The sequence below is a fragment of the Cydia strobilella genome, chromosome 9 (assembly GCF_947568885.1).
Source record: "Cydia strobilella chromosome 9, ilCydStro3.1, whole genome shotgun sequence".
Taxonomy (NCBI): domain Eukaryota; kingdom Metazoa; phylum Arthropoda; class Insecta; order Lepidoptera; family Tortricidae; genus Cydia; species Cydia strobilella.
In genome coordinates this window covers 15,458,118-15,482,932 of record NC_086049.1, presented here as the reverse complement: position 1 = coordinate 15,482,932, position 24,815 = coordinate 15,458,118, and the positions used below count along the sequence as shown (strand labels likewise).

Below are 24,815 nucleotides of genomic sequence, written 5' to 3'. Positions count from 1 at the left end.
GCGGTATCATTGCTCAGGTACACAAATCGAACTTGCATGGTCTTGAACACATAACAGTAGGTGTAATGTATACAAGGCGGGTTATGTGTTGCTGACTGTACTTGTTCCAATTACGTTCTCATTAAAAGTCTAATTGAATTGCAGATAGCGTCTATTTAGAGCTGCTGGATCTAAGTACTTTTGAATTAACTAGCTTTAGAGGTTTCATTTCTCCCTTGATAGTTTGCTAAAATATAGTGCACTAGTTTATCTTTAATGATGTTTTGGATGCTACACCAAAAAGGACACAGCTCTTGAAACTCTTATATAAGTAAAAGATCATATTAAGGTATCCGCGTAAAGACAGTGAAAAAGTACGCTCTTTTTATCTGCAGCTAGATAATTTGTAGATAGATTTGTATTAGGCCTAGCTAGACCAATTAAATACATGCATCTAGGTTAGTACACAGTTGAACAATGAATAACATTAGGGAGAATAAATATTACGTTTTCTAAAGCACATAACGCCTTAAGCGCTAGTCTTCTCATTAGAAGATCATCAAACCCGACTGTGAAAACAAGTCAGAGTTTATCTCGTTGCAGTAAAGTTTACGAATGGCCAGATAGCTGTGTCTGCGATGGTACAATGCAAATGTAATGAATGACCAGACTAATTAAAAAATACATAAAACAACAGTCTCACAGTGACCCCGATGATTCTTTAATTACGGTTACGTCATTTTGCAAACGATGCGTGTATTTACATTTTATTCTCGGAGATCGAATGTGATTATTGATTTTGTTTTCTTTATATAATGTATGACGAAATGACGAGGTTTTGATTGGGTCATCGGAACACATGAGATGTTGCTGTGTCATTGTGTAATGATGATGATGAGATGTCGTTCACTGATATTTTTAGTTAAACGTTCCTCAAGAATCACTCTAGAGGTATTGATGGGTGAAAAACGCATGAAAATCCATCCAGTAGTTTTTGACTTTATCGGGAACATACAGACAGACAGACGGGCGGGGGACTTTGTTTTATATGTAGTGATGATAATCTGTTTTACTAATAAAGTCCAAGATTGATTGCTTGCAACGCAAGAGAAAAATCAATTTCCGATAAAATTAACTAAATGGCTGACATTATAAAAAACTTGACTGATTAGGGCCAAAAAAGAATCGCTATTTCTATACATGGCCTATTGACACCTTATATACATAGCACCATAAAAACATATCGCCTTCCCATAAATACGTGTATCGCATGACATGTAGTGATTTGGAAGGACCATATTAAGAAAATAATCCGTTGAAAAATCGACTTAACTAAGCAAAGAAGTAGATTCACATTGTAATAACAAAAGCTTTTAATAGTTTTGTTTTATCATGTTTAACCATATGGTGTAGTAACCCATACACTGCCCATACATCACAAACATGTTTGATTGTTGACACCAAATTATATAGGTACTTCCCGATATTGCAATAATTGCATAAATCGGAGACATTGAGCAAACGACGGAAGTGTGAGCCAGTTCGGTTTGAGTGTTCGTCTTTGACGATTTTACTTTTAAATGTCACATATATTATATTTTATGCCTCGTCATGTTTAAAGTCTGGGCCACGAGTGCAAAAGTCACAACATCGTGATATAACTGTGTTTCGTGTTTCTTTTTCTATCTTTAAGATAATTGTATACATAGATATATGAAATAAACTGTGGACCGAAGATGGTCGAAACTTTCTAACAACTTGGTATGTAAATGCAAGAGATGTATGACACGGTAGACAATAAAGCGCAACCATCATATCCGTACTGGATTGTATGAAAGTAAGATATTCAAACTGGATATGTTTGAAAAATTACCTGCTTCAGAATGCCTGTTTTATCCTGTAAAAATTATATATGTACTTACTAAATTCTGCACGAAAGGCAGTCGGATATCCAAGTGCAAATAAGAATATGTACGAGTAAATATGGGGTTCTGTAGGCTTGACGCAGGAGCGTCGCGACAGTTAAAAATGATGAGTCGCCTCTCACACTACAGCCGATTTAGCGCAATTCATCAACATCGCCCGCCGACATGCTCTTTATTTATTGGTTTAGATTTATGTAATATATATCAATATACCTGCTTTTAACGCGGCTCTGAGAGTGATCGATTTGTATTTACATAATCTATAGTGTACACTCTTGGCAGCGGTCCGTCATGAGTGAGCTACGAGCGGTCGGGTTGAGCTGGAGCGAGGCCGGAGGGGTCGCTGAAGATAGGAAGGCGCGGCGCGAGCTTGTGAAGGCCCTTTGCACCTCGGGGGTGCCATAGGACAATAACATAGTGACTATTAATTATGTTACTAATTAGGTAGGCACGTTTGTCCGTTCCTTACGGCTACAAATAGTTAGTAAAATTGACGTCTTTATACTAGAAATGCATGAATTTAAGAACTGTTGGTAATACTACAGGTTCCCTTCTATGCTTTCGTTTCTTGCTTCTATTTCCTAGCTTTCCTTTGGCATTTACAAATACATGTAATCAAAGTAGGTATTGAAAACATGCTATAATTAATTACTCTTTGTCTATAATCACATATTTCCTTATCTGTACTTCAGAGCTTGTCTTAAAGCCCGTTTGGGCATCCTAGAAGCAATAGAATTCATCCAGAATAATAAGGTGCTAATTCAGGGATCGAAAACCTAATATCCGCGAGCCGCATGCGGCTTTTTCGGGGTCACTCTTTTATAAAAAATTTGCCAACTCCTGTGGTATAAACTAGGCACGTACCTGGTCAGCCTGCTGCGCCAAGTCCGAGATAAGTGAAGCCGCGTGGTGTGCCAGCGGGGCGTGTAGCGTGAGCGGAGGTTCCCTAGCGGGTGATAACTGCAGGGATTGTGGTGCGGGTGCTGCTGCACGGAGACCCGCTAGTGGCAGCGAGCGACGGACTGTTAGACCGGTCGGCCCTGTGAAAATAAATTAACGTCAGTTAGAGGTCTAAAATAAAGATATTTATTAAGGTTGGGTAGACGTTAGAAGATCAAATTGGAAGAAGCCGTTCTTTAAAAACATACTTTTCAGATTTGCACGTTTTTTACAGTTTCATTTCAAAAACTATTGTCTGTAATGGCCTAACGCCAACATCGAAAATCGTCAATGGCCTCTATCGTTCTCACATATTCGAGCGGCCTAAACAACAAATTTTTTGTATGTACTCGTCATGGTTACGGTTTTTTGGTTGCGGCTAATCCTACTAGTACATCTCCGGTACCCCAAACAAACTTCATAATCCAACCTGTTCAACTCACCTTTGACTCCAATAGTGACACCATTATGCGACACAGCAAGCACCGCACTCTCTCCCGGCGGCACTCTAGCAGAGAATAATCTCGCGAAGTAGAACGGCCACCCTCTGGCCATGTCTATAAGTTGTCTCTTGGCCTGTCGCGCGGGCGAGGCGCCGGCGGCTCGGAGCCAGGCGGCGCCCGCGCGGCGCTCGCTCGCGTTGATGCGGAGAGATGAGGCCGTTGATGTGATGTCGCTAACGATCTGTTTGGAAGAGAATCATGTTGGTAAGTAATTTATTTTGGTAATTTACAAAAACCTGACACATGTCGTTGAGACAATGACAGCAACTGGCAGACAGTCACTTGGAAAGTAGACAAAAAAATTAAAAAATAAGAAAAATACTAATTGGCTTGTTTTTATGAATTCATTAATTACCGGGTTACACACGATATAAATTTGAGCTTGATCAAAATCACATGATTGTGTACTTTGATATTTAATAATTAAGACCTTTTGTTAAGGTGATAAGACTCTTATTGTGTAAGCACTACTGATAATTTATAATTAAGTGAATAATTAAAACGTGACTAGTTCAGTCATTTGTAACCCACTTTCCTCTACTAACAACTCTTAGTCTTTAAGATGAACCTCTGTACAATACTTTTTTCAAAAAATTATTTGTATTTGTATTGTAGTGGTTTTGAGCCATAGCCCTGTCATGTCATGTCAATATTGTCATGTATCGAAGTAAAGTCGAAGTAGAGCCGCTTCTTCTCAATGTTTTCAAAGTTTTAAGCGTCCCACGCACCTGCGCGTATATGAGGTCTATAATGGCAGGGTCGCTGTAGGTCTCATTCGGCGTGAACATCTCCTTGCGTACGCGGAGACGCCACGGCACGCGCGAGTATGTGAGAAAGGCTCGGTCCGAAGACGGCAGCAGTGCGGCTGGTGCAGGGACGTCACCTGAGAAAATATACCGTAAATGTCTTTACGGCTCAAATTGCATTGAACTTAGCAGAACGAAATTGTCATGCATTAATGCAGCCGGCGCAAGGGAAAAGCGCCAGCAAGGCAACAGGTACGCGTGGTTTGAATTCTTGCTTATCTTACAAATATGCTGGTACTTACGTTCAATGTGTTCCGTCCGATCCGTGACATGCGTTGATACGGAATGCCTTCGCTCCGCCTCCATCTTGCGATCCCGTTCCTTCTGCGCCATGTGTGTTTTAAACGTAGCGCGTTTGGCGGTGTCATTGTCATTGAATCCCGCGTCCGATCGCGGGCTATCCCGCGCTCGCCCAACTAGCATATCCCGCGAATTCTTCCGACCGTCAAACCTCTCGAAATCGTCGGAGTATGGTGATCGTTTGCGATCGAACTCATCATGGCCGTTTTCTTTCCGACGCTCAGCTCTCGTCGGATGTATTTCGTATATTTCTGAAGCGTCACGACCAGAGAAGTTGTCGCGCATGTCTCTCATGTCTCGTCTGTCGTGGGCGTCTAACCCAGACTCGGAGTCCCACTCGTCTCGATGCTGTCTGTCATCGTTGAAGCTACGGATGTCGGATTCGTCGCCCCATTCATCCCGAACGCGGTGCTCCCTACGATCGGCGGTTAAGAAACGAGTGGCTAAATCGTCCCGCGAGCCAGAATCAGGCTCGTCTCGTCGCCTCGAGTTCCAGTTAGCTAAGAACGCGTGTCTATCGTCGGCTTCCCTATTCTGATGGACGCCGAACGTATCACGGTCACGACGAAGTTGGGCAAAAGACGATTCAGGGATAGGTGGCGGTGGTGCGGGTCTGTCTGGAGGTGTAGGGGGTTGCATCGGCGGAGGCGGCGCCGGGCCAGGCGGTGCTGGAGGTAATGGTGGCGGTGGGGCGTCCCATCTCGCACCACCTCCTAACTGTCGCTCCAACATTAACTTCCGCGTGTCCTCTAGCTTGTTGACCGTGCGCGGAGTTTCCGCTGCTGATGAAGAGCTACGTACAGAGTGATTAGCTGTGACACGCTCCAATCTTTGTCTCATCTCTGAACTAAGCTTTAGCTTGCCAACGCTTCCGGGTGACGGGCGCTGAGCGCCGATTTCGAAGCTCCTTCTCGCCGTCCTCTGAGATGGTGGCTCACGACTGGGAGATACTACAGGCCCGTCCACTTCAAACTCCTCCCATTCTATACTCGGTGAGGCCTCCGACCGCGACCGGCCACGCGGCTCGTGCTCGCCATTAGTTTGCGACTGCGGAGTATGCCTCCTCTGTATTTGACGTAGCTTGAACTTGGTGAAGTCTTGATTTATATCCTGACCGTTGGCATCTTTGGGCGGGGGCCACCGCCATTTTCCGATGCGCACAGTTTTAGCGCGACCATAGGGATCCATGAAGCCGCGAACTTCTGAGGGGTCGGTGGCGTGGAGCGGGGGAGGCATAGGTGGAGGGGGCGGAGGTGGAGCGCCCGTGGATGAACTCTCGTTAGATTCTCGTCTCGACTTTGTCACTGAGGGTCTGGGAGGCGAATGTACTTGTGCGTGGACAACAGTGGACGCTCGCACTGGCGACGTCGGCTCCGATTCCGAAGGCTCGACGACTTGGCCGGATAACAAGGTCTGTAGCGCCTGATTCTGAGCTAAAAGCTGCTGCTGAATTTGAAGATTTTGCGCCATCGCGCTTTGTAAGAATGCGCGCTGCAAATTCTGATGATAAACATTCATGTCTACCGTACCGGATGGCGGTAGATGAAGACCTAACGCTGCCGCTAACGCTTCGGGCGTAGCCGGCATGGATATAGGCGACATGGCACTGAAGCTAAGCGCTGAAGTGTTAGCGGAGGCCGCTCTCGGCGCGACGCCGCCTCCTTTAATCGCACCAGATAATCCTTCTCCATCGGTTAGTCTCTTCAAGCTGTCATTCATGAAGATCGGATCGAAGAGATTGGTTATGTAATCATCGACGGAATCTACGCTGGATTCCTTTCTGCTGCTCTTCTCCTTATCTTCCTTTCCGCCTCCTTTAATGAGCCTGCGCATTTCTGCAGAGTTGTCTAACGCGTGCAGCTGTTCGTTGTAGTCGCAGCTGAGGACGGTGTCGATGAACTCGTTGTATGAGCCTCCCTTGATGCTGGCGGCGAGCGAGCGCGCGTCGGATAGCTCGTCGATGTTGGGGTCGAGCACGGGCGAGAACAGGTCGTCCAGGAACTGGTCCACGTCGGAGGCCTGCGACGGCACGCGGACGCGGCGCACGTGCGACGCCAGCGACGGGGCTTCGGAGGTGTCTGACATTGCCGAGGACCTAAGGACAAGGAATGGGATTATTAATATAATATTCTAAAACTAGGTACTTAAGTTCATTTTGGATTACGAGTAGATAGGGTAAAAAATCAAAACAAAATACCAATTTTACAATAAATGGGGATTTGGAAGTCTAGTTTTATTAGGTAGAAGAGAAGAAGAATTATAGTTTGTCAAAGGATTGTCTAATTTCAAACATAGACAGAGATAATCATACTATATTTGTAATCACTAGTACTAGCACCCAAAACAAAAGGATGAGTATAGATTTTTTTTGTTCTTATTTACTGACAATTTGATTTGACCAACTATACTTATCAACATATGCACGATACAAAAGGTTACAATATTGTAAATAAGAAATAAGTTCATTAAAAAACGTGGTTAAATTGATCTAAAGCTACCTTGCGTTATTTTTTTCTTTTCAATTTTTAGTCTCAATAATTCAAATACTTTTATTGCACGTGAGTTACGTATGCACTGTCGCAGTGTTACTTCATACTTCATACAAGTATAATATTAGAACACGGCTTAAAGTAGGTTGCAGAGTAAACAAAAAGAAGCACGCGATTTACAAAACTTGCAAATATAAAATGTCATACCTGACACCGCCGAATTCCGAGCTCTTCTCAATATAAGCGCGACTGGACTGACTGCCGGCCGGCGCCCTCTTGCCCGCGTACTGACTCTTGATGTACCGGGACGGCACGACCCTCGACCCAGTCCCGTATTCCATTTCCATGGCTCCTTTACTACTGGACACGCTAGGAGCACCGCCTAGTCTTTCTACCGAGTGATATCGGTCGTTTAGACGAGATTGCGACAACCCTAAATCTGCCAATTTAGTCGGCTGCGGCACAGGGTTGTCACCTAGCAAATTATCCAACGATCTGCTGCGTATTTTCTCTGAATTCTGCTCGAAGTATCTCTCGTTGAGTGCGGATTCTCGCGACAGGATGTCGTGGGAGACTTTTCTGGAATAGTCGTTGTGCTTGGTGAGGGTGTGGGGCTCTTCCCGGTCCATTTTCCAGGTGTATTCCGACATGTCGTCGTCCATGGAGTCTTGAAGTAAGCGGCCAATGCTTGGCGAGCGTGATTTTGGTGGTTCTGGTGGTGGCACCTAAAAAAATAAACGTGTTATAATATTTACACAGAGGTAGAAAATTACAAATGAACGTATGTATGTAAGTATATGACTTTAAAATACATTAAATCAAAGGCAAAATTACATGGACACGGGGCCATATACTAATCTATGCACGGGGCGGCTCGCTGTGACTACGTGGGAAGAGTGTACCCCTGTGACTATCTTGCTTTAACCTTACCATGGGCCTCACGGCGGGCGAGCGCTCTGCTCGCTCGGGTTCTACAGAAGCTCGCGGAGGAGGGGCGGGGGGAGTGTGTCCGCGCCCGGCGCCTCGGAGCGGCTCGCTGCGGGTCGTGGGGAGGGCGGTCCAAGTTTCGAGCTCTCCTACTGCGTCCAATGCGAATTCGCAGCCCGCCCATTCTGTGAATAATCAAGGTTAAGCTGCTAAGCTATTACGTCGTTAAAGTTCTGTTTCAAGTTTCTAGCGCATTTAATATTCAATATATTAACGATAATAGTACACGTACACGTGTGTATAAAAACCGTCATACCTTTACATAACGTTACGTTTCAAATCTTACACGAGAACTACAGAACGCACATTCCTAGCGTGCACGTTCGACGCTGACCGTTTGTTTTAACCAATGTATGCCGCCGTACAGTGTTAGCGTGGAGCGTGCACTCCCGGATTTCGTACGAGTTTCTTCTGTAAATAAAGTTGATATATTAGTGGTAGACTCACCAGTGAGTTGTCCATTATGTTCCATGGTGAGTGACCAGCCGGTAGCTCTGCGCGCCACGCCGGCCGCCGCCAGCGCCGCCGCGGCCGCGCGCTCGCACGACGTCCACGGCTCCACGCACACGTGGTGGACTGAATCTGTGGGATAGTGTGCTTTGTCAGTTTGACAATAAGGCACGTTTTTAAATGGGACCAGATTAAATTGCAGGTGAATTGCATAATGCAGGTCGGAAGCGAGTAGTATACGGTGGTATACGTTTAAACAAATGCTTTAAACCGCCATCGAGTCGTACCGACCCTGCACGTCTGTTTTGTAAAGTAGGCAGATATCGCCGTGCAGAGCCACTCGAACCACCGGCACCCAAAAAGCAGCACGTATTTTCAGGTATTGTTTCGTACCACCGCATCGATTACCATATACAATCGTATAGCGGCTGAGTCGGGCCCAGATAAGTCGCTTTACTCGCTATGTACGCCATTTTAGTAAAGTGATTAGGCGGGCATCTCTGCGGTGCGGCCTCGGTGCCTGAGCAACCTATTAGCAAGGACCTTGCTATTAGCTGTCATATAGGGGATATCTGTTTCAATAACATAAGTTATGCAGACGACATGGTCCTGCTGGGTCCGTCGGTTGACTCCATTAGGATATTACTTAGAGTGTGCGAGGGCTACGCTCTACAGCATGGTCTTAAATATAATGCGAATAAAAGCGAGGTGCTTATTTTTAAGGCAAAAAAATATAACCCAAACACCCCGCCTAGGATCATGCTGGGGGGCGAACCCCTAAAGATAGTGAACCAGTTTAAGTATTTGGGCCACATGTTAACTGCGGAACTAAATGACGATCTGGATTTAGAGAGGGAAAGAAGGGCGATGGCAGTAAGGGGGAATATGCTTGCCCGCAGGTTTGCACGCTGTAACGACCAAGTAAAGTTGACGCTCTTTAAAGCATATTGTCAAACTTTTTACACGTGCAGCCTGTGGGTAAGCTTTACACAGAGAGCCTATAACACCTTAAGGGTGCAGTACAACAACATCCTCAGGATGCTGCTGAAGCTGCCGAAGCACTGCAGTGCATCAGCCATGTTTGCCGAGGCGCGGGCGGATGACTTTTTCGCTATTAGGCGGAAAAGAATTGCCTCGATGCTAAGGCGGGTGCGCGGCAGCAGCAACAGTATGCTGAGGGTGTCAGCGGAGCGCCTGGACTGCCCGCTAACCAAGTACTGGGTGGATGTTGTCATTGGCAGGGCCAGGTAGTGAATAAAAATATCTACTGCTTGCCCCTGTCAGTGGAACACTTATTTTTATTTTTATTTTATTTTTTAAATTATTTGTTGTTGCTTTTATCTTTCACATGTAACACTAACATAGCCTTTTAAGTTTGTATTACAACTAACATTTTTTATGGACACAATGTCTGAAATAAAAATAAATTTAATTTAAAAAATTTAATTTAGCTGTAAAACCATACACCAGCAGCCGTAATGGCAAAGTTTGTCGCGCATCATTCAGCTGCGCACGCCACTGCATATCTCTATTTCTCTCACTTTACCTTCGCCCACGCGAGCGTGAATGAGAAGTTAAACGACCCCGCGCGTGCCGGCCCAAAACCTGAGCAACCTATCACTTATAAAAACTTAGACATGCAATCACTGTTTCGCACCATCGTATAGTCGCAGCGGCAAAGCCGGGCGTGCGTCAGTCTTCTGCGACCGCCATTCTAGCAAAGTCGGCGGGCATCGTCGCGCGGAGCCGGCCGCGCGGGCCGCGCCCGCCCCCGAGCACCCGAGCAGGCGGAGGAGCTGCGCTCGCTCGCGCGGAGGAGCACGCTCTGACACGAAGCGGACTAGATACCTGTAACAAGCATTCTATTGAAGTTTCTCAGTTTAGTATACTTATACATATAGATCGAGACTTTTAGAATATTTTTTTAATGTATCTAGACTAGGATTTAGTAATAAGAAGTTGTGTGTGGTTTATTTCTCCAAAGCCTTTAGAGCTACAGACTCACTTGTGCAGCGGCGGCGTGGGCTGGAAGGCCGACAGGCAGTGCGCCATGAGCTGACATACGCGCTCGGCCGAGTCCCCGTCGGCCTGGTTACACAGCTGCACCAGGATCTCGTCCCGTAGGCCTCTGGAGGCTAGGCCTCGGGACGCTATGTAGTCAGCCAAGATCTGACAAAAGATATAATTTTAGTGGTACAAGGCAATAAGGGGTTTTTCAGTGTGTATCTGGTAACCAAAGATGAGATCGAAAGTTGGTTTAAAGTAAAATTAGGATAGCATGTTACTTTTTGTCTAGCTTCGTTGCCGGCTGCAGATTCGTCACACCATCTCAAAATAAGTTTGAACGTAGCCACGGCGTCGTTAAAATCTTGATCCCTGGAAAAATAAAACAACATTTAAAAAAATTACTCTTCTAAAAGAGTATATCTAATTTAAACAGGAAAAACGTGGTTTCGGGGCTTCAGGTTGGGTATAAAGAGCAAAGAGGAGTGACGAATTCGAATATTTGTACCAATGCCTTACTAACTAACTAACCCAACTTACTTCTCTGAACTTCATCTTTCCTGCACCCCTAGTAACAATTCGCCGCGATTACCTCTTCCTGGTTTTTTTTTTAGGAGAAGGGTACCTAATCTAGGAGTTAAGCTGTCATTATCGAGTAAAGTATACGTTGTATAGTAAGTTACCTGACAGCGGCTTTGGCGAGGAAGGGCCTCGAGATAGGATGCTTGCGCGGACTGAGCTGGCCGCCATCCGCAAAGTAAACAGAGCTAAACTTGGCAAAGGCGAACTGCTGTAAATCTCGTGGTAGCTGGATGCGCTCGTCTTCGGCGTACACGTCGCCGGCCACCTGGAAAACAGACCGTTTTAATCTTGAGTTACAATTATTTAAAATCGATAACCATACCATCTAACTATTTATATGGTTAGCAAGGTGCTTATTCAAACTTCGTGGCAGTAGTTTGACTGTGTTAATCATTTGAAAGTCACGCCTATCGTGCGCGGCGCGTCATCGTGAACCTTGTCGGTATGCACGAAGGTTGATACTCGTACGTATTGGGCCGTAGCCGCACGCGTTCGTTGAAGGCTTTGGCGGTCAAAGAGACCATACATATTGTTTTTATGCAATTGTTCGTACCTTGGCCATATTCCTTTCTGAGTGCGGCGGCTGCCACTCGTCCAACTTGGACAAGATGAATGCCAACTCAGCCGGCACTTCTAGCACTTGCAGGCTCTCTGCCTTAGCCTTCTGCTCTGCTGCTCGCCGCCTGGAAATATACAGGAATTATTAAATCAAAACATATACCTTTCACTGCTATACGCATGCAATGCGGGACACTGTACCAATGCGGGAACCATCAAATACGTTCAGTCGCACAGAGTTATTTCAACTTTAAGCAGATTTTGCGATTTCACTCACGTATTTTTAGTCACTCGCGCGACATGTTTCGGAGAGCCTAGGTCTCCATTTTCAAGCACTAACAGTGCCTGAGCGAAAGGTACCAAAGACAAATACTAACTTGGCTTGTTGCATCTGCAGGTCCTGTCTTCTCCTCTGCTGCTCGCGCAGGAGCATGGCGCGCTTGCGCGCACGGCGGCCGCGCACGAGCGCCTGCGCGCGCAGCACGCCGCGCCGCGCGCGCACGAAGCGCGCCCGCTGCCGCCGCCCGCGCCAGAACGCCTGGATTTTGACGGCTGACGCGCGCATTGCGTTGTAGCGCTTTCTGAATTTGTAAAATTAATAGGTAAGTCAAAGAACTCGAGGGAGACATGGATCAGGTAAAGGAAAGTCAACGTCGTGTCGTATGGAACTGACACGGAGAGAGCAGAGGATACATGGAAACGCGCCACCGACATGAATCCAGCTCTTAAATAAGTATATGCTAATAATGATGATTACTAACAGTAGTTGATTTATAGAACTACATATATCTTAGTCAGGTCAGGTCCATCAGGTCTACTTTCTTAGTCTAATTTAGTGTCCCACTGCTGGGCAAAGACTCTTTCTTGTATTTAGGTTCTTAACTTTACCTACGTATAGCTCATGTTTCTAACCTGTGTTCAACTGTGTTCAGAGCATAAGCTTGTAGAATGTAGATATTCGTACCTGGCGAGGAATCCACGGGCATGAGCTTGGAGTGCGGTGGCAGCGGCGCGTAGCTTATCAGCACGTGCACGTTCTAACGCTCGGTGAAGTGCCTCTCGTAGAAACACACGCGCTGCGCCGAGCTGGTAGTCCGCGCCACCTGGAATAATAAAGGTGACATATGACTATCATTGTTTCATTAAATATCACTACAATACAATACACTTTATTGCACACCTTACACTGTAGATTTCATAAATATTAAGTATTAAGATAGCACAGATAGGAAGAACATTTTCGATCTTTCATATTATGTTTTTAGCGTCGAGCGCAGACTCAATTAATTATTAGGTAGGCAGATACATTATTCATGTATCATTAAGGGAAGGGAACAATGCTTCTTAGTAAATGTCCACGAATGCCGTTTAGTTTTCTGTAGGTATCTAATAGTTACCTATAGGGGCAAGCTTTATGCTGCTTTAATTATCTTTGCGATATTCTGACAAGAAACAAGATATCACACTCAAGGAAGGTACAAAAGGAATGCCAATTTGCTCCTCATAAAATTACTAGAGTACCTATTGAATATTAATATAAACACAAAACACATTATCCGACGCTCGATAAATTTTACGATCATTTTCTAACACGATAACTCACCAGTTCCTCTCGGTGTTGAATTGTTGATAGTATTGAAACGAGTCTGAGGATCTTGTTTAGAAATCGATATAAACGCGAAGCGGCTCAAAAAAGCATATTTTCAATGAATTTTAATTGCAACAAATACCTACCCGAGCGGAACTCCTCCCCGCTATCTGACAGCCTGAAGTCTTAATGGAGCACTTTTCTTTTCACATACCGGCTAGCGAAAGCACGAAAGGTAAAGATTATATTTTAGATCACGATTTACGGTCATTTGTCTCTGTAATCATTTTTAACACGGTTTTTTATCACACATTTACAATTTTTCATTAGCGTTCGGATCATTTTCAGGACCTTTGAACAAGAAAATACCTACTTTTTAAGACAATAGGTAGTTTTTTTTTCTAAAAAAATAACGCATTTTCGTCACTTCATTTTCCACACTTCAGGATTCTTACACAAAGAAATAGTTTAAGCATTGGACAACAATTCGCGAATGTGAACAGCCCGTGACTGAACCAAACTGCTTCGATCAATTAGTAGAAAGTGGATAATCAGCTGGTTTCAAAACTCGTTGTGAAGGATTGATGTGCACATTACTTACATTTATAGCATGCCTATTAACACGTGGGCACATCTAGATAATCGCGATCTTTGATTTATTTACGAGTAATAAATAAAACTGTACGTGAGTTCCTTATGGTTTACTAACAACATCCGCCATTAAATAAACGGGCATTAAAAATGTAATTAGAAATATGAGTTATTATTTATTATGATAAAACAAAATAATATACTATATATATATATTTGGTCCCCAAAAAGTGAATTGCCGGAACAACTTAGTATATTACTTAGTTTATATGTGACATTATAAGCATAAAATATGTGTCCAAAAGCTATATTTAACAATCTTCCACAAACGAATTCCTACCTCATAAAATAATCCAGTATTCTGCATAAAAATCATACAAACATGATAGATGCGGTCGCTGACTTTGTAAGTCACATATGCATTTACTTATGCAAAGGTTTTTTTCGTAGGTTCAGTTTTACCAATTTTGTAGCAACACATGAGCTTTAGAATGCGATGCTCATTATGCGAGTTGCAAAAGACAATGATTGTGCTCATTACACACAATAACAGCTGTGGGCGGATCAATTTGGTTGCAGTACAACACGCTGTGCCTGCCGCCTACTGCTAGTCCTTTACTTTTCGGAAAGATAATAACTACTTGTACCTGCTGACATCGATCATAAGAGCTAAGGTATAGATTTACAGCTGGTATTTCGAAAGAGCTCGCGTTTCCAGTTTGCTAAGGTCTAATACCTGAACAGGTATTTAATAGCTAGTAACTAGCTTATAGTAATTTTATGGTAGATGTCGTTGTCGTCCCTGATGAAAGTATTTAATTTACCGTTGGCTTCGAGGAGCGGTGCAGGCCCTCTGGCCTACCGCGAAAATCGAAATTTTGTTATCTGCCTCTCTGTCGCTATAATATGCAAGAGCGATCTAATATATGTGTGGGTAATTTATAAAAAAACTGTAATTGTCACTTCTCTTTATATAATTTATATACTTAGTTATATCAAGAATCTGAGGTGCAAAACATATCTGACGACTTCCATGATATATAATTGCAATGGAAAACAGTTAATAGCCACTCAATGAGATGTTTCTGTCGTTACGCATGTTATATCATTAAAACGGAAACGTACCGGCTCCGGTGGGTGGCATCTCGGCGAGTATGGAGTTGCATATCTCTCGGTACGGCGTGGAGCGGGCCGGAGTTGACTTCAGCAAGTACCTGGAACAGCGTTTATGGTATTAACATACCGCTTGGAACATCCGTCAGGCATAGCACTCATTCTTGTGGTATTACACAGGTTACGCTAGGTATATAGGTAGTAATGGCATAACATGTGTAATTAATAATTATCAATATCAGTTTTGAATGATTCACGGTTAGTTGTATTGTTTTCGAGCTCCCGATATACAAAAGGTAATAACGGTCGATACCCGGTCAATATAAGTCTAATTATCAATACATTCTGAACACATTCTGAAGCAAGTATAATATATGTAAAGATATCCATTTATTTTTTCAACATTAACAACCATAACAACAACATTATGTACTTAATAATGAACCTCCAGGTCTGTTTCTTAAGTATGTTAAGTACATTTTACTACAAATCCATTTGTTTATGTGACTGTTTGCGTTCTAAATAAAATAAAATAAAAAAATCATTATGCTCTTGATTTTTCAGATTTCTGTTTGACCCTAGAGGACGCCTTGAACGATTTTAGAAACGTATGGCGAGTTGGCGAGTGCTATACTTTACGCTTCCTTGTTTTCTTTGTGTAAATATGTCGTTAGGTCATCAGGTGAGACTACAGTCAGTTGCTTAACAACAATAAAAGACTTAAAAGACGTATGGGCACGAGACACTCACCGATATCTATCAACAAAGTTCTGGAACGGTATCCTAATCGGGTATCCAGTCTGTCGGATCTTGATGGTGTCCAGCATGCCGGTGTACCGGAGTTGGGCCAGCACGCAGGGCATGTCGAACTTCATGGGCGACTTGTCGGTGTTAGGCTTGATGCAGCGCACGAACCATGGGTTGCAACGCGACATGGAGTCCAGCAGCTGGTGCAGGCTGTCGGAGAACCTGGAGGATGAGATGGAGGTTAAGATTAATATTTTGTTGTTATAAACAATTTTCTGTACGCGATGTGATCTGATCCACAAAACATCTCGCATGAAACTTAGGCAGTTAGCTAACTATTATATTTAGGTATAAATTAAAAAGGTCTGGTGATGGTACTTTGGAGACGACAAAAGAAAATCTCCGACACATAGTCCGCTTTTGGCAGTCACTATCACTAATGTATATGATACGTGGCTTCTTGCGATTAACCGGGCAAGAGCAGGGGTCCAGGTTTTGAGGACAGGCCAGAGGGAGTTTGGCAAATCGCAAATTTCAGCAGAGCAGCTAGCATTCATACAGATATATTTGACTTTTACTGACCTTGCAGCGACAGTAGGCGTCCTTGGTTTCATGGTGACGAAGCGGCCATTGGCCCCACGTGGAAGTGTTTTATTCGCATCATGCTGCGCCCGCAGTTGCGCGCTCATCTCGGCCACCAACGGAACTTCGCTGGAGCAAAGTAACTCCAGCACATCCCCGCGTAACGCATCTCGGTTCTTATCGAGGAACCCTTCTACGTTGTACCACACTTGGCCGGCATAATGCTTCACCTGTACCAAACAACTGAGAGATTAAGATTTGGTACTTGACTATACCTATTTGTAAAATGGTTACTAGTGTTTATAAACGGCTTTGATCGATTGTTAAAAACACATTGCTCGAAATTGATGACATAAAATTTATAAACATTTTATCCATGTATTAAAATTCAACAACGTCTAAAATCAGATCACAAATCATCTAAACTGCATATTTAGAAACTGGTATATATTATGTATTTGAAATGCGTATAATGCGTATAATATGTAAATGAAACTTAACTTTATGTTACTGAGGTTTCTAGTGAAATATCGTTAATTGCACTATTAACGCAATGAAACTGGTTAGAGGCTTTAACGATATTGCCTATAACCGACTTACACCAAATTCACTCGCTCCCAGTCTGGGCCTCGAATACAGTTCGTTGAGAGCGTGATTGTAATGGCACTTCTCCAGGAAGGACGCGTCGGACGCGCGCGGGAAATTGCTCTCGTCGTCCAGCAGGTGCAGGATTCCCACTGGCTTTTTGCTCAGCAGCTGGATCACTGCAAACCCAATCAAAATAAGAACGTATCCCTATAGAATTTAAGCACAAATCAAAGAAACAACACTTACCCGGAGAGTTGTCATTCCACGCGAGATTTGACCACTCCAACCTCTCTTTTTGATACTCCTGCTGCTCCAATTTGAAAATGTGCTTGTTGAAATAGTGCTGCAGCGTTTCGTTCGCAAAGTTTATGCATAACTGCTCGAATGAGTTCTCTTCCAGGTCTTCGAAGCCGAAGATATCGAGGAGAGATATTCGGTGTGCGTCGTGCAGACCTGCCCGGTGTACGATGGAGTTGATTCGGAGGACCAACCAATTGAATAGGGATGAGTATAGTGCTTTAGCGAATGCGTCTCTTGCGTCTAAAGCTTGGTCGATCGGTAAAGGCGACCTCATGCGCTCGGCGCGGGCCGCTGTCACTCGGGTGGTCAGAGCTCTGGCCATTGCTTCCGCAGGGACCTTCAGAAGATGTGCCGCCCAACGCACCTCAGCTCCACCACCTAACTGGACACCCTCTTGGCCGTGGCGAAGCTGTCTTCTATGAAAATAAACATTTCCTAAGTGAAGAACAGCTGCTAATACTCTGATAATGTCTTCTCGTTCGGCGTCTCCAATACCGAGCACTTGCATGGCACCACAAAGAGCGGACCAGTCGGCACCCGCGCCTGCTCCGCCTGAATCGCCTCCTTGATTCAAATAAAAATAGTGCTCGGCCGACAAAAGACCTCTAGCCTTCCTTTGCTCTTCATCTAAACCAGCGAGTAGCTCATAAAATACATGATAATTTCTTTCTCCTGGGGACTGCGTGACTATTCTCGACTTCTCAAGTAGATAATGTGCTACTCGCGCGCCGGCCAGCGCGCCATCTTTGAAATACAGTTCTAGAAGTTTCCCGAATCGACTAGAATTGTGATTTTTTGGCGTTCTAGCGTTTCCGAAGGCCTCTAGCAGCGGTGCTGCCTCGAGGATCTGCTCGGAGACAGGAGCTCGGCCTGGTGGAGCAGGGGCGACAGCAGCCAGGAACTGTACTGCTAGTTTGGTGGATTCCGTCTTTCCCGCGCCGGACTCGCCGGAGATGAGAATGGCCTGCGGGTGCGGCAGAGATGCGCGCGCAGCCGCGGCTATGGCAAACAGGTGTGGGGGGAGATCGCCCAGGGCTTCCGCTGCGTGGTACCTGAAAGCAACGGTCAATGAAACCGTGGGCAAGTAAGATACAGCTATGAATAGAAAAATAAAGTCAGATCTTAAGGTCTGTATGTGTAATACTAATAAAATCATGTCTTAGTTCTTACCTCCTCGCAGTCTGCAGTCCATACAGCGCATCCACGGGCCGGTACGGGTTGACGGCCACCAGTATGGAGCCGGCGTAGGTGTAGATGAGCCCCTGCTCGTAGCGCAGCTTGAGGTTCCAAAGCAGCGCGGCCTCGTGCAGGTCGTGGAGGCGCGTCATGTCCTCGACGCCGGTGGGGCCGAGCTCCTCGCGCGGCCATACCGGGTCGCCCTCCTCGTCGCCCGTGCCCATTTGAAGGGCGAAGGTTTGAGGCTGTGAAGAGAAGGTATGCGTTAGACGTAGAGAGAAAATTCCTTTAAGACCTAAGTAGTTGTATAGTCAATCGACACAAAAAAATTACATCTATTTGTCAGACTGAGCAGTTTATAGGTATTGGTTTAGACGGCACCGTTGAAACTAGCTTGTTTTTGAGTTAGGAAACTTCCTCCGAAAGAATCATGCACAACGAAGACCATTGCCACACGTAACTCAAGCGAGTATTATTATCAAGTGCATGCTAATTGCTTAACAGCGTTTAAAACAATTGAAGTGTTATGATATTCGTATAAGATAGGTAACTCTTAACATTTCGTTTTGTAATTTCGTCGTAATTTTGTATGGCTTTGTAGTCGGCACTGTCGGCAGTAGAAAATATGCGCGAAAACTAGTTTCACTTAAGTGTTTTGCAACTGGCATGAATTGAGACAAAACCGCACATAAAGAAGCCATGGGAACTAGAATTTTAATTTTAGTATGATAGCATCTTCCCATTCCATGTAAAGAATGCCAATTCTAATTATCCAAGACGACTGTGAAAGATATCAAAATATTAATTGAACCAGATTTATTACGAAGACGCTTCACTTTTGATCATTGTGCAAGTTTAAATTTAATTAAATGCGTTACAATTTCCCACTGGCTTACTTCCAAGGAGTAAGTTACCAAACGGCATAAAAATGCAACCAGACGTAAAATCACGCTCGCAGGCTGTAAACCATAACTGTGACATAACATAATGACTGCTGCACAATTGTATCAGCCATCTTTCGTGACCCGGCCATTTCGCTTTCAAGCTCATTCAAATTACGCGATATTCACTGTTGGTTTGATTCGCACCTTCGGCGGGCACTTGCGTGCTGGCGACGTAATGAATCGGACAGCTGGCTGACAGCCGGCGGAAAGTGTGTCGTGGTACAGGGTTGCAAATTGCTTAGTCGCATATTATATTACGTTGCGTTGTCGTGGTCGAGTAGGCTTCAATAATGAGCCGGCCAGCATTACCGCGGTACAGTTAGGTGACCTTCGTACGATCGACGGTTAAGTTAATGATACAAATAAATGCATTAAATGATTCATTACGATATTTACGATCTAAAAGTTATGTTAAACGATTTATAATGCCCCAGGTGATTCTAACTAGATTCTTGAATTTTGATGCGATGTTGATGACCTCGATTAGATAGGTCTTATCTCGGGATATCATGCACTGTGCATGATGCACATTACAGTAGATTCTGTTGAAATACGCCGTCGAGCTGGCTAATAAAATAATCTAGACATGCAAGTGGAATCTTTCTGCTAATAATTAAATGATACAAATTTATGTCAATTGCTTGTATGTGTATTCTAAATAAAGCTATATTTTGCAAATGTATGAAATTTGACTAGAAATCAAGGCGCAATGTAATTTACCTATATATTTAAGCAAATAGGGCCAAGTGAAGGTTGCCCTAGCTAGACATAATTAATAGTAACACTATTCACACAAATTGCATTCGCACTGCAAGACGCACCTATTGTTTAACTAGAACAAGGCCATAAACAATGTAGTGTTAATAAATCTAATTACATTTCGCACTAGTACATCCAGGCTCAGATCCTTCAGCCGCCGCACCGCCGTGGGCCGCCGGCGATGCCGGATTGGCGCGCTTGGCAGCCTGGCGCTCGCTGATCTTGGCAAACTTGGCATTGTTGGCATTTTCGCGCTAGGTGCCACCGGCGCGCTATGCCGGTTCAGCTGCCGGCGCGAGATTCTTGATAGCCGGCATGTTGAGTCGCAAGAGTTGCAAGAGAGAGAACCGCAGGATTCGGGAGAGCTGCACGGCGTTGGAGCGAAGCGAACACGCATCGGCTAACGTTACAGGTCACTCAAAATCGTAAGATAGGTTCACTTTTGAGTTGCAGTACAAGTGCATGGAAGTTCGAAGTGGGAGATACCGTATGAAATTGTGACAGGGCCAAATAGTTACTCAAAAGGTTTGTAGGTTTGGCATCATCCTATTTACTAGACTCTTGTCAATCCTTGGTAAAGACTTCAATGCCCCCAAACACATAGGTCACGGCTAAACGCGCTATCTGACACGGCGGAACACTCGAAAATCGAAGGTTTGCGGTCTATTTTCACTGTATTTTGTACATTTTTGAACACACACAGCACATTCTTAGTAAATACAGTCCACAAGTGCCCGTTCGGAAGCTGGTTACAGAACTGTTAGCTCGGAGGAGTAACGGGCCCGCAGCCGCCGTCGGACCAGTCGGGGGTAGCTCGGCGTTAGGTGGACATTTGGACTACTACGTAAACCGGTGGCTTTAATCAACGGAATGTTGAAATTGTAGTTTTATTAGATCTTTGTCTACTGAATTGGGACTGGGGCAATGTTGTCTATAATCTATGCGGAGTAGCTTACCAACCTATTATAAATTTACTGAACGACGATGCGGTAGAGAAATGACTATATAATAGTACTGAAGATTTGTTCAACTACAAGACTGCGTCGGTAGTTTACTAGTATCGAACATGTTTAAGCAATTCGGATTACGAAAAACTTGTTCCTGCTGTGATTGAACTCAACAGCTAAATGACCCTGGCACCTTTTAATCAAACTTTGTTATCCGATTACCATCCAAACTCACATCGTTAATTATTAACAATGTGTCAACGCCTTTTCGAATCGTCACTAACATTAATCAAATAACTGAGTGCCATCAAAATCTTAATGAATGAAAAGGTGTTAAAGATACCTAAATCGAAATTGAAGATAAGTCGAAGTATTTAATAACAAAACTTCCGTGAGACACAGACATATTAAATATGATGATTCAGATGAGTGACCCGTTATTAATATATTTAATATATAAAGTCGAAGTATCTAGATTAAGCACTCAGCTGTAAATGTCTTAATCATAAAGTTTAAATGCCTGCTATATTTAACAGAGCAGAGGCAGAGCGCGTCTAAGCTAACGTTGAACCGATTTGATTAGAACAAAGTGAGGGAGTGGCATTATAAACGACACATTTTTATAGAAATCTGACATTAATGTTTGTCATCGTTAAAGAGTTCGCAAAATTTTATTGTATGGAAAAAAATTAATAAGTTTCATAGTAAACCGCCGCGGCGCGCCGGTGACGTTGATCAGTCTGTCAAGTGCGGATGGTGCAACTGGCACTTAGTCATTGCAAATGACGTGTAGGTAAGCTTGGTTCGACTCTGCCTATCTCCGACAAGTGTTGTTGAAGGAAAGAAACGAATAAAGAGGATTTAAAGACGTTTTTAGGGTTCCGTACCCAAAGGGTAAAAACGGGACCCTATTACTAAGACTTCGCTGTCGGTCTGTCCGTCCGTCTGTCCGTCTGTCTGTCTGTCACCAGGCTGAATCTCATGAACCGTGATGAATGTATTTCTGTTGCCGCTATAACAACAAATACTAAAAACAGAATAATATAAATATTTAAATGGGGCTCCCATACAACAAACGTGAGTTTTTTGCTGTTTTTTTCCGTAATGGTACGGAAGCCTTCGTGCGCGAGTTCGACTCGCACTTGGCCGGTTTTTTTTGCTCTTTTGTAGCCCTAAGCGATGCAGCGAACAACGGACGGACGGACGGAAGGCACGCAGCTCAGAATACTAAGTGGCACCACAATGAATCATTAGAGTGTTTGTACAGGCGGACTCCATACCGTGTCTGTGAACCTAGCATATCAAGTGCTAGCATCTCAATCTTTTTTAAGAGTTCTAGTAGCATCCCTAATAGTTCTACAGTTCTAGGTGGTTTTTTTTCATAGTTCTGCTCATTTTCGCGAAAAAAATGAAATTTGAAAATGAGATGCTAACTTCACATTTTGACACTCCAGCATCCCAGCCGTTATCCACTCCACAGCCTCAAAATAGCATTCAAACGTAAGATACTAACATTTCTAGATGATATATAATGAGTTCTAGTCAAAACTGTAAAAAAATTTTTTTCCATATATGTATGGGACACGAACATCAAAAGAAATTGTAGGTATATTCTGATTAAAGCTAAGTTTGAGCTAAAATCCCAAATTTGACAGCTAGCATCTCAGCAGTTCCGGATAGCCAGATGCCTAGTGCACTAGAATACACACAGTTGTATCTTCTAGAAGGAAATTTTACAGAGTTTTGATAAACTATATCCGAAAATAGTCGCGAAATCGAGTAATTGCTAAGTTCTGGGCATAGCATCTCAGCCAATGCAGATCTGATACCAGGCATCTCAGCAGTTCTGGATAGCCAGCTCACTAGTGCACTAGAATACACACAGTTCTATCTTCTAGAACGAAATTTGATAGAGTTTTGATAGATTATGTCCGAAAATAGTCACAAAATCGAGTAAATGCTATGTTCTTAGATTAGCATCCCAGCCAATGCGGGTCTGGTACCCAGCATCTCAGCAGTTCTGGTAAGTCAGGTCTCTAGTGCACTAGAATACACACAGTTCTGTCTTCTAGAACGAAATTTGGCAGAGTTTTGAAAGACTATGTCCGAAAATAGTCTCGCATTAGAGAAATTGCTAAGTTCTGAGCATAGCATCCCAGCCAATGCTGATTTGATACCCGGCATCTCAGCAGTTCTAAATAGCCAGCTCACTAGTGCACTAGAATACACACAGTTCTGTCTTCTAGAACGAAAATTGGCAGAGTTTTGACAGACTGTCCGAAAATGTCTCAAAATCGAGTAATTGCTAAGTTCTGAGCTAGCATCCCAGCCAATGCTGATCTGATACCCGGCATCTCAGCAGTTCTAAATAGCCAGCTCACTAGTGCACTAGAATACACACAGTTCTGTCTTCTAGAACGAAAATTGGTAGAGTTTTGACAGACTGTCCGAAAATTGTCTCAAAATCGAGAAATTGCTAAGTTCTGAGCTGGCATCCCAGCCAATGCAGGTCTGATACCCGGCATCTCAGCAGTTCTGGATAGCCAGCTCGCTAGTCCACTAGAATACACACAGTTCTGTCTTCTAGAACGAAAATAGGCAGAGTTTTGACAGACTGTCCGAAAATTGTCTCAAAATCGAGAAATTGCTTAGTTGTGAGCTAGCATCCCAGCCAATGCAGGTCTTACACCCAGCATCTCAGCAGTTCTGGATAGCTAGAACCCTAGTGCACTAGAATACACACAGTTCTATCTTCTAGAAGGAAATTTGACAGAGTTTTGATAGACAATGTCCAAAAACAGTCGCGAAATCGAGTAATTGCTAAGTTCTGGGCATAGCATCCCAGCCAATGCTGATCTGATACCCGGAATCTCTGCAGTTCTAAATAGCCAGCTCACTAGTGCACTAGAATACACCCAGTTCTGTCTTCTAGAACGAAAATTGGCAGAGTTTTGACAGACTGTCCGAAAATTGTCTCAAAATCGAGAAATTGCTAAGTTCTGAGCTGGCATCCCAGCCAATGCAGGTCTGATACCCGGCATCTCAGCAGTTCTGGATAGCCAGCTCACTAGTCCACTAGAATACACACAGTTCTGTCTTCTAGAACGAAAATAGGCAGAGTTTTGACAGACTGTCCGAAAATTGTCTCAAAATCGAGAAATTGCTTAGTTGTGAGCTAGCATCCCAGCCAATGCAGGTCTTACACCCAGCATCTCAGCAGTTCTGGATAGCTAGAACCCTAGTGCAGTAGAATACACACAGTTCTATCTTCTAGAAGGAAATTTGACAGAGTTTTGATAGACAATGTCCAAAAACAGTCGCGAAATCGAGTAATTGCTAAGTTCTGGGCATAGCATCCCAGGCAATGCTGATCTGATACCCGGAATCTCTGCAGTTCTAAATAGCCAGCTCACTAGTGCACTAGAATACACCCAGTTCTGTCTTCTAGAACGAAAATTGGCAGAGTTTTGACAGACTGTCCGAAAATTGTCTCAAAATCGAGAAATTGCTAAGTTCTGAGCTGGCATCCCAGCCAATGCAGGTCTGATACCCGGCATCTCAGCAGTTCTGGATAGCCAGCTCACTAGTCCACTAGAATACACACAGTTCTGTCTTCTAGAACGAAAATAGGCAGAGTTTTGACAGACTGTCCGAAAATTGTCTCAAAATCGAGAAATTGCTTAGTTGTGAGCTAGCATCCCAGCCAATGCAGGTCTTACACCCAGCATCTCAGCAGTTCTGGATAGCTAGAACCCTAGTGCACTAGAATACACACAGTTCTATCTTCTAGAAGGAAATTTGACAGAGTTTTGATAGACAATGTCCAAAAACAGTCGCGAAATCGAGTAATTGCTAAGTTCTGGGCATAGCATCCCAGGCAATGCTGATCTGATACCCGGCATCTCAGCAGTTCTAAATAGCCAGCTCACTAGTGCACTAGAATACACACAGTTCTATC

General features: G+C 43.9%; 1 protein-coding gene across 1 annotated transcript in view; it reads right to left on the bottom strand.

Moving 5' to 3' along the window:
* The window catches only part of LOC134744361 (unconventional myosin-XV), a 136,221-nt gene that overhangs the window by 48,454 nt on the left and 62,952 nt on the right, over positions 1-24,815 (bottom strand). Inside the window, exons 3-22 of the mRNA XM_063678142.1 lie at positions 18,202-18,452; positions 16,978-18,083; positions 16,744-16,907; positions 16,144-16,373; positions 15,565-15,783; positions 14,827-14,915; positions 12,487-12,625; positions 11,900-12,103; positions 11,518-11,647; positions 11,066-11,229; positions 10,664-10,754; positions 10,384-10,547; positions 10,036-10,226; positions 8,376-8,510; positions 7,872-8,053; positions 7,149-7,666; positions 4,395-6,547; positions 4,075-4,229; positions 3,287-3,527; positions 2,769-2,944 (exon numbers count right to left, since the gene is read on the bottom strand). Of these exons, the coding sequence (XP_063534212.1) occupies positions 2,769-2,944; positions 3,287-3,527; positions 4,075-4,229; positions 4,395-6,547; positions 7,149-7,666; positions 7,872-8,053; positions 8,376-8,510; positions 10,036-10,226; positions 10,384-10,547; positions 10,664-10,754; positions 11,066-11,229; positions 11,518-11,647; positions 11,900-12,103; positions 12,487-12,625; positions 14,827-14,915; positions 15,565-15,783; positions 16,144-16,373; positions 16,744-16,907; positions 16,978-18,083; positions 18,202-18,452 (6,702 nt within the window). The remainder of the gene's footprint in view (positions 1-2,768; positions 2,945-3,286; positions 3,528-4,074; positions 4,230-4,394; positions 6,548-7,148; positions 7,667-7,871; positions 8,054-8,375; positions 8,511-10,035; positions 10,227-10,383; positions 10,548-10,663; positions 10,755-11,065; positions 11,230-11,517; positions 11,648-11,899; positions 12,104-12,486; positions 12,626-14,826; positions 14,916-15,564; positions 15,784-16,143; positions 16,374-16,743; positions 16,908-16,977; positions 18,084-18,201; positions 18,453-24,815) is intronic.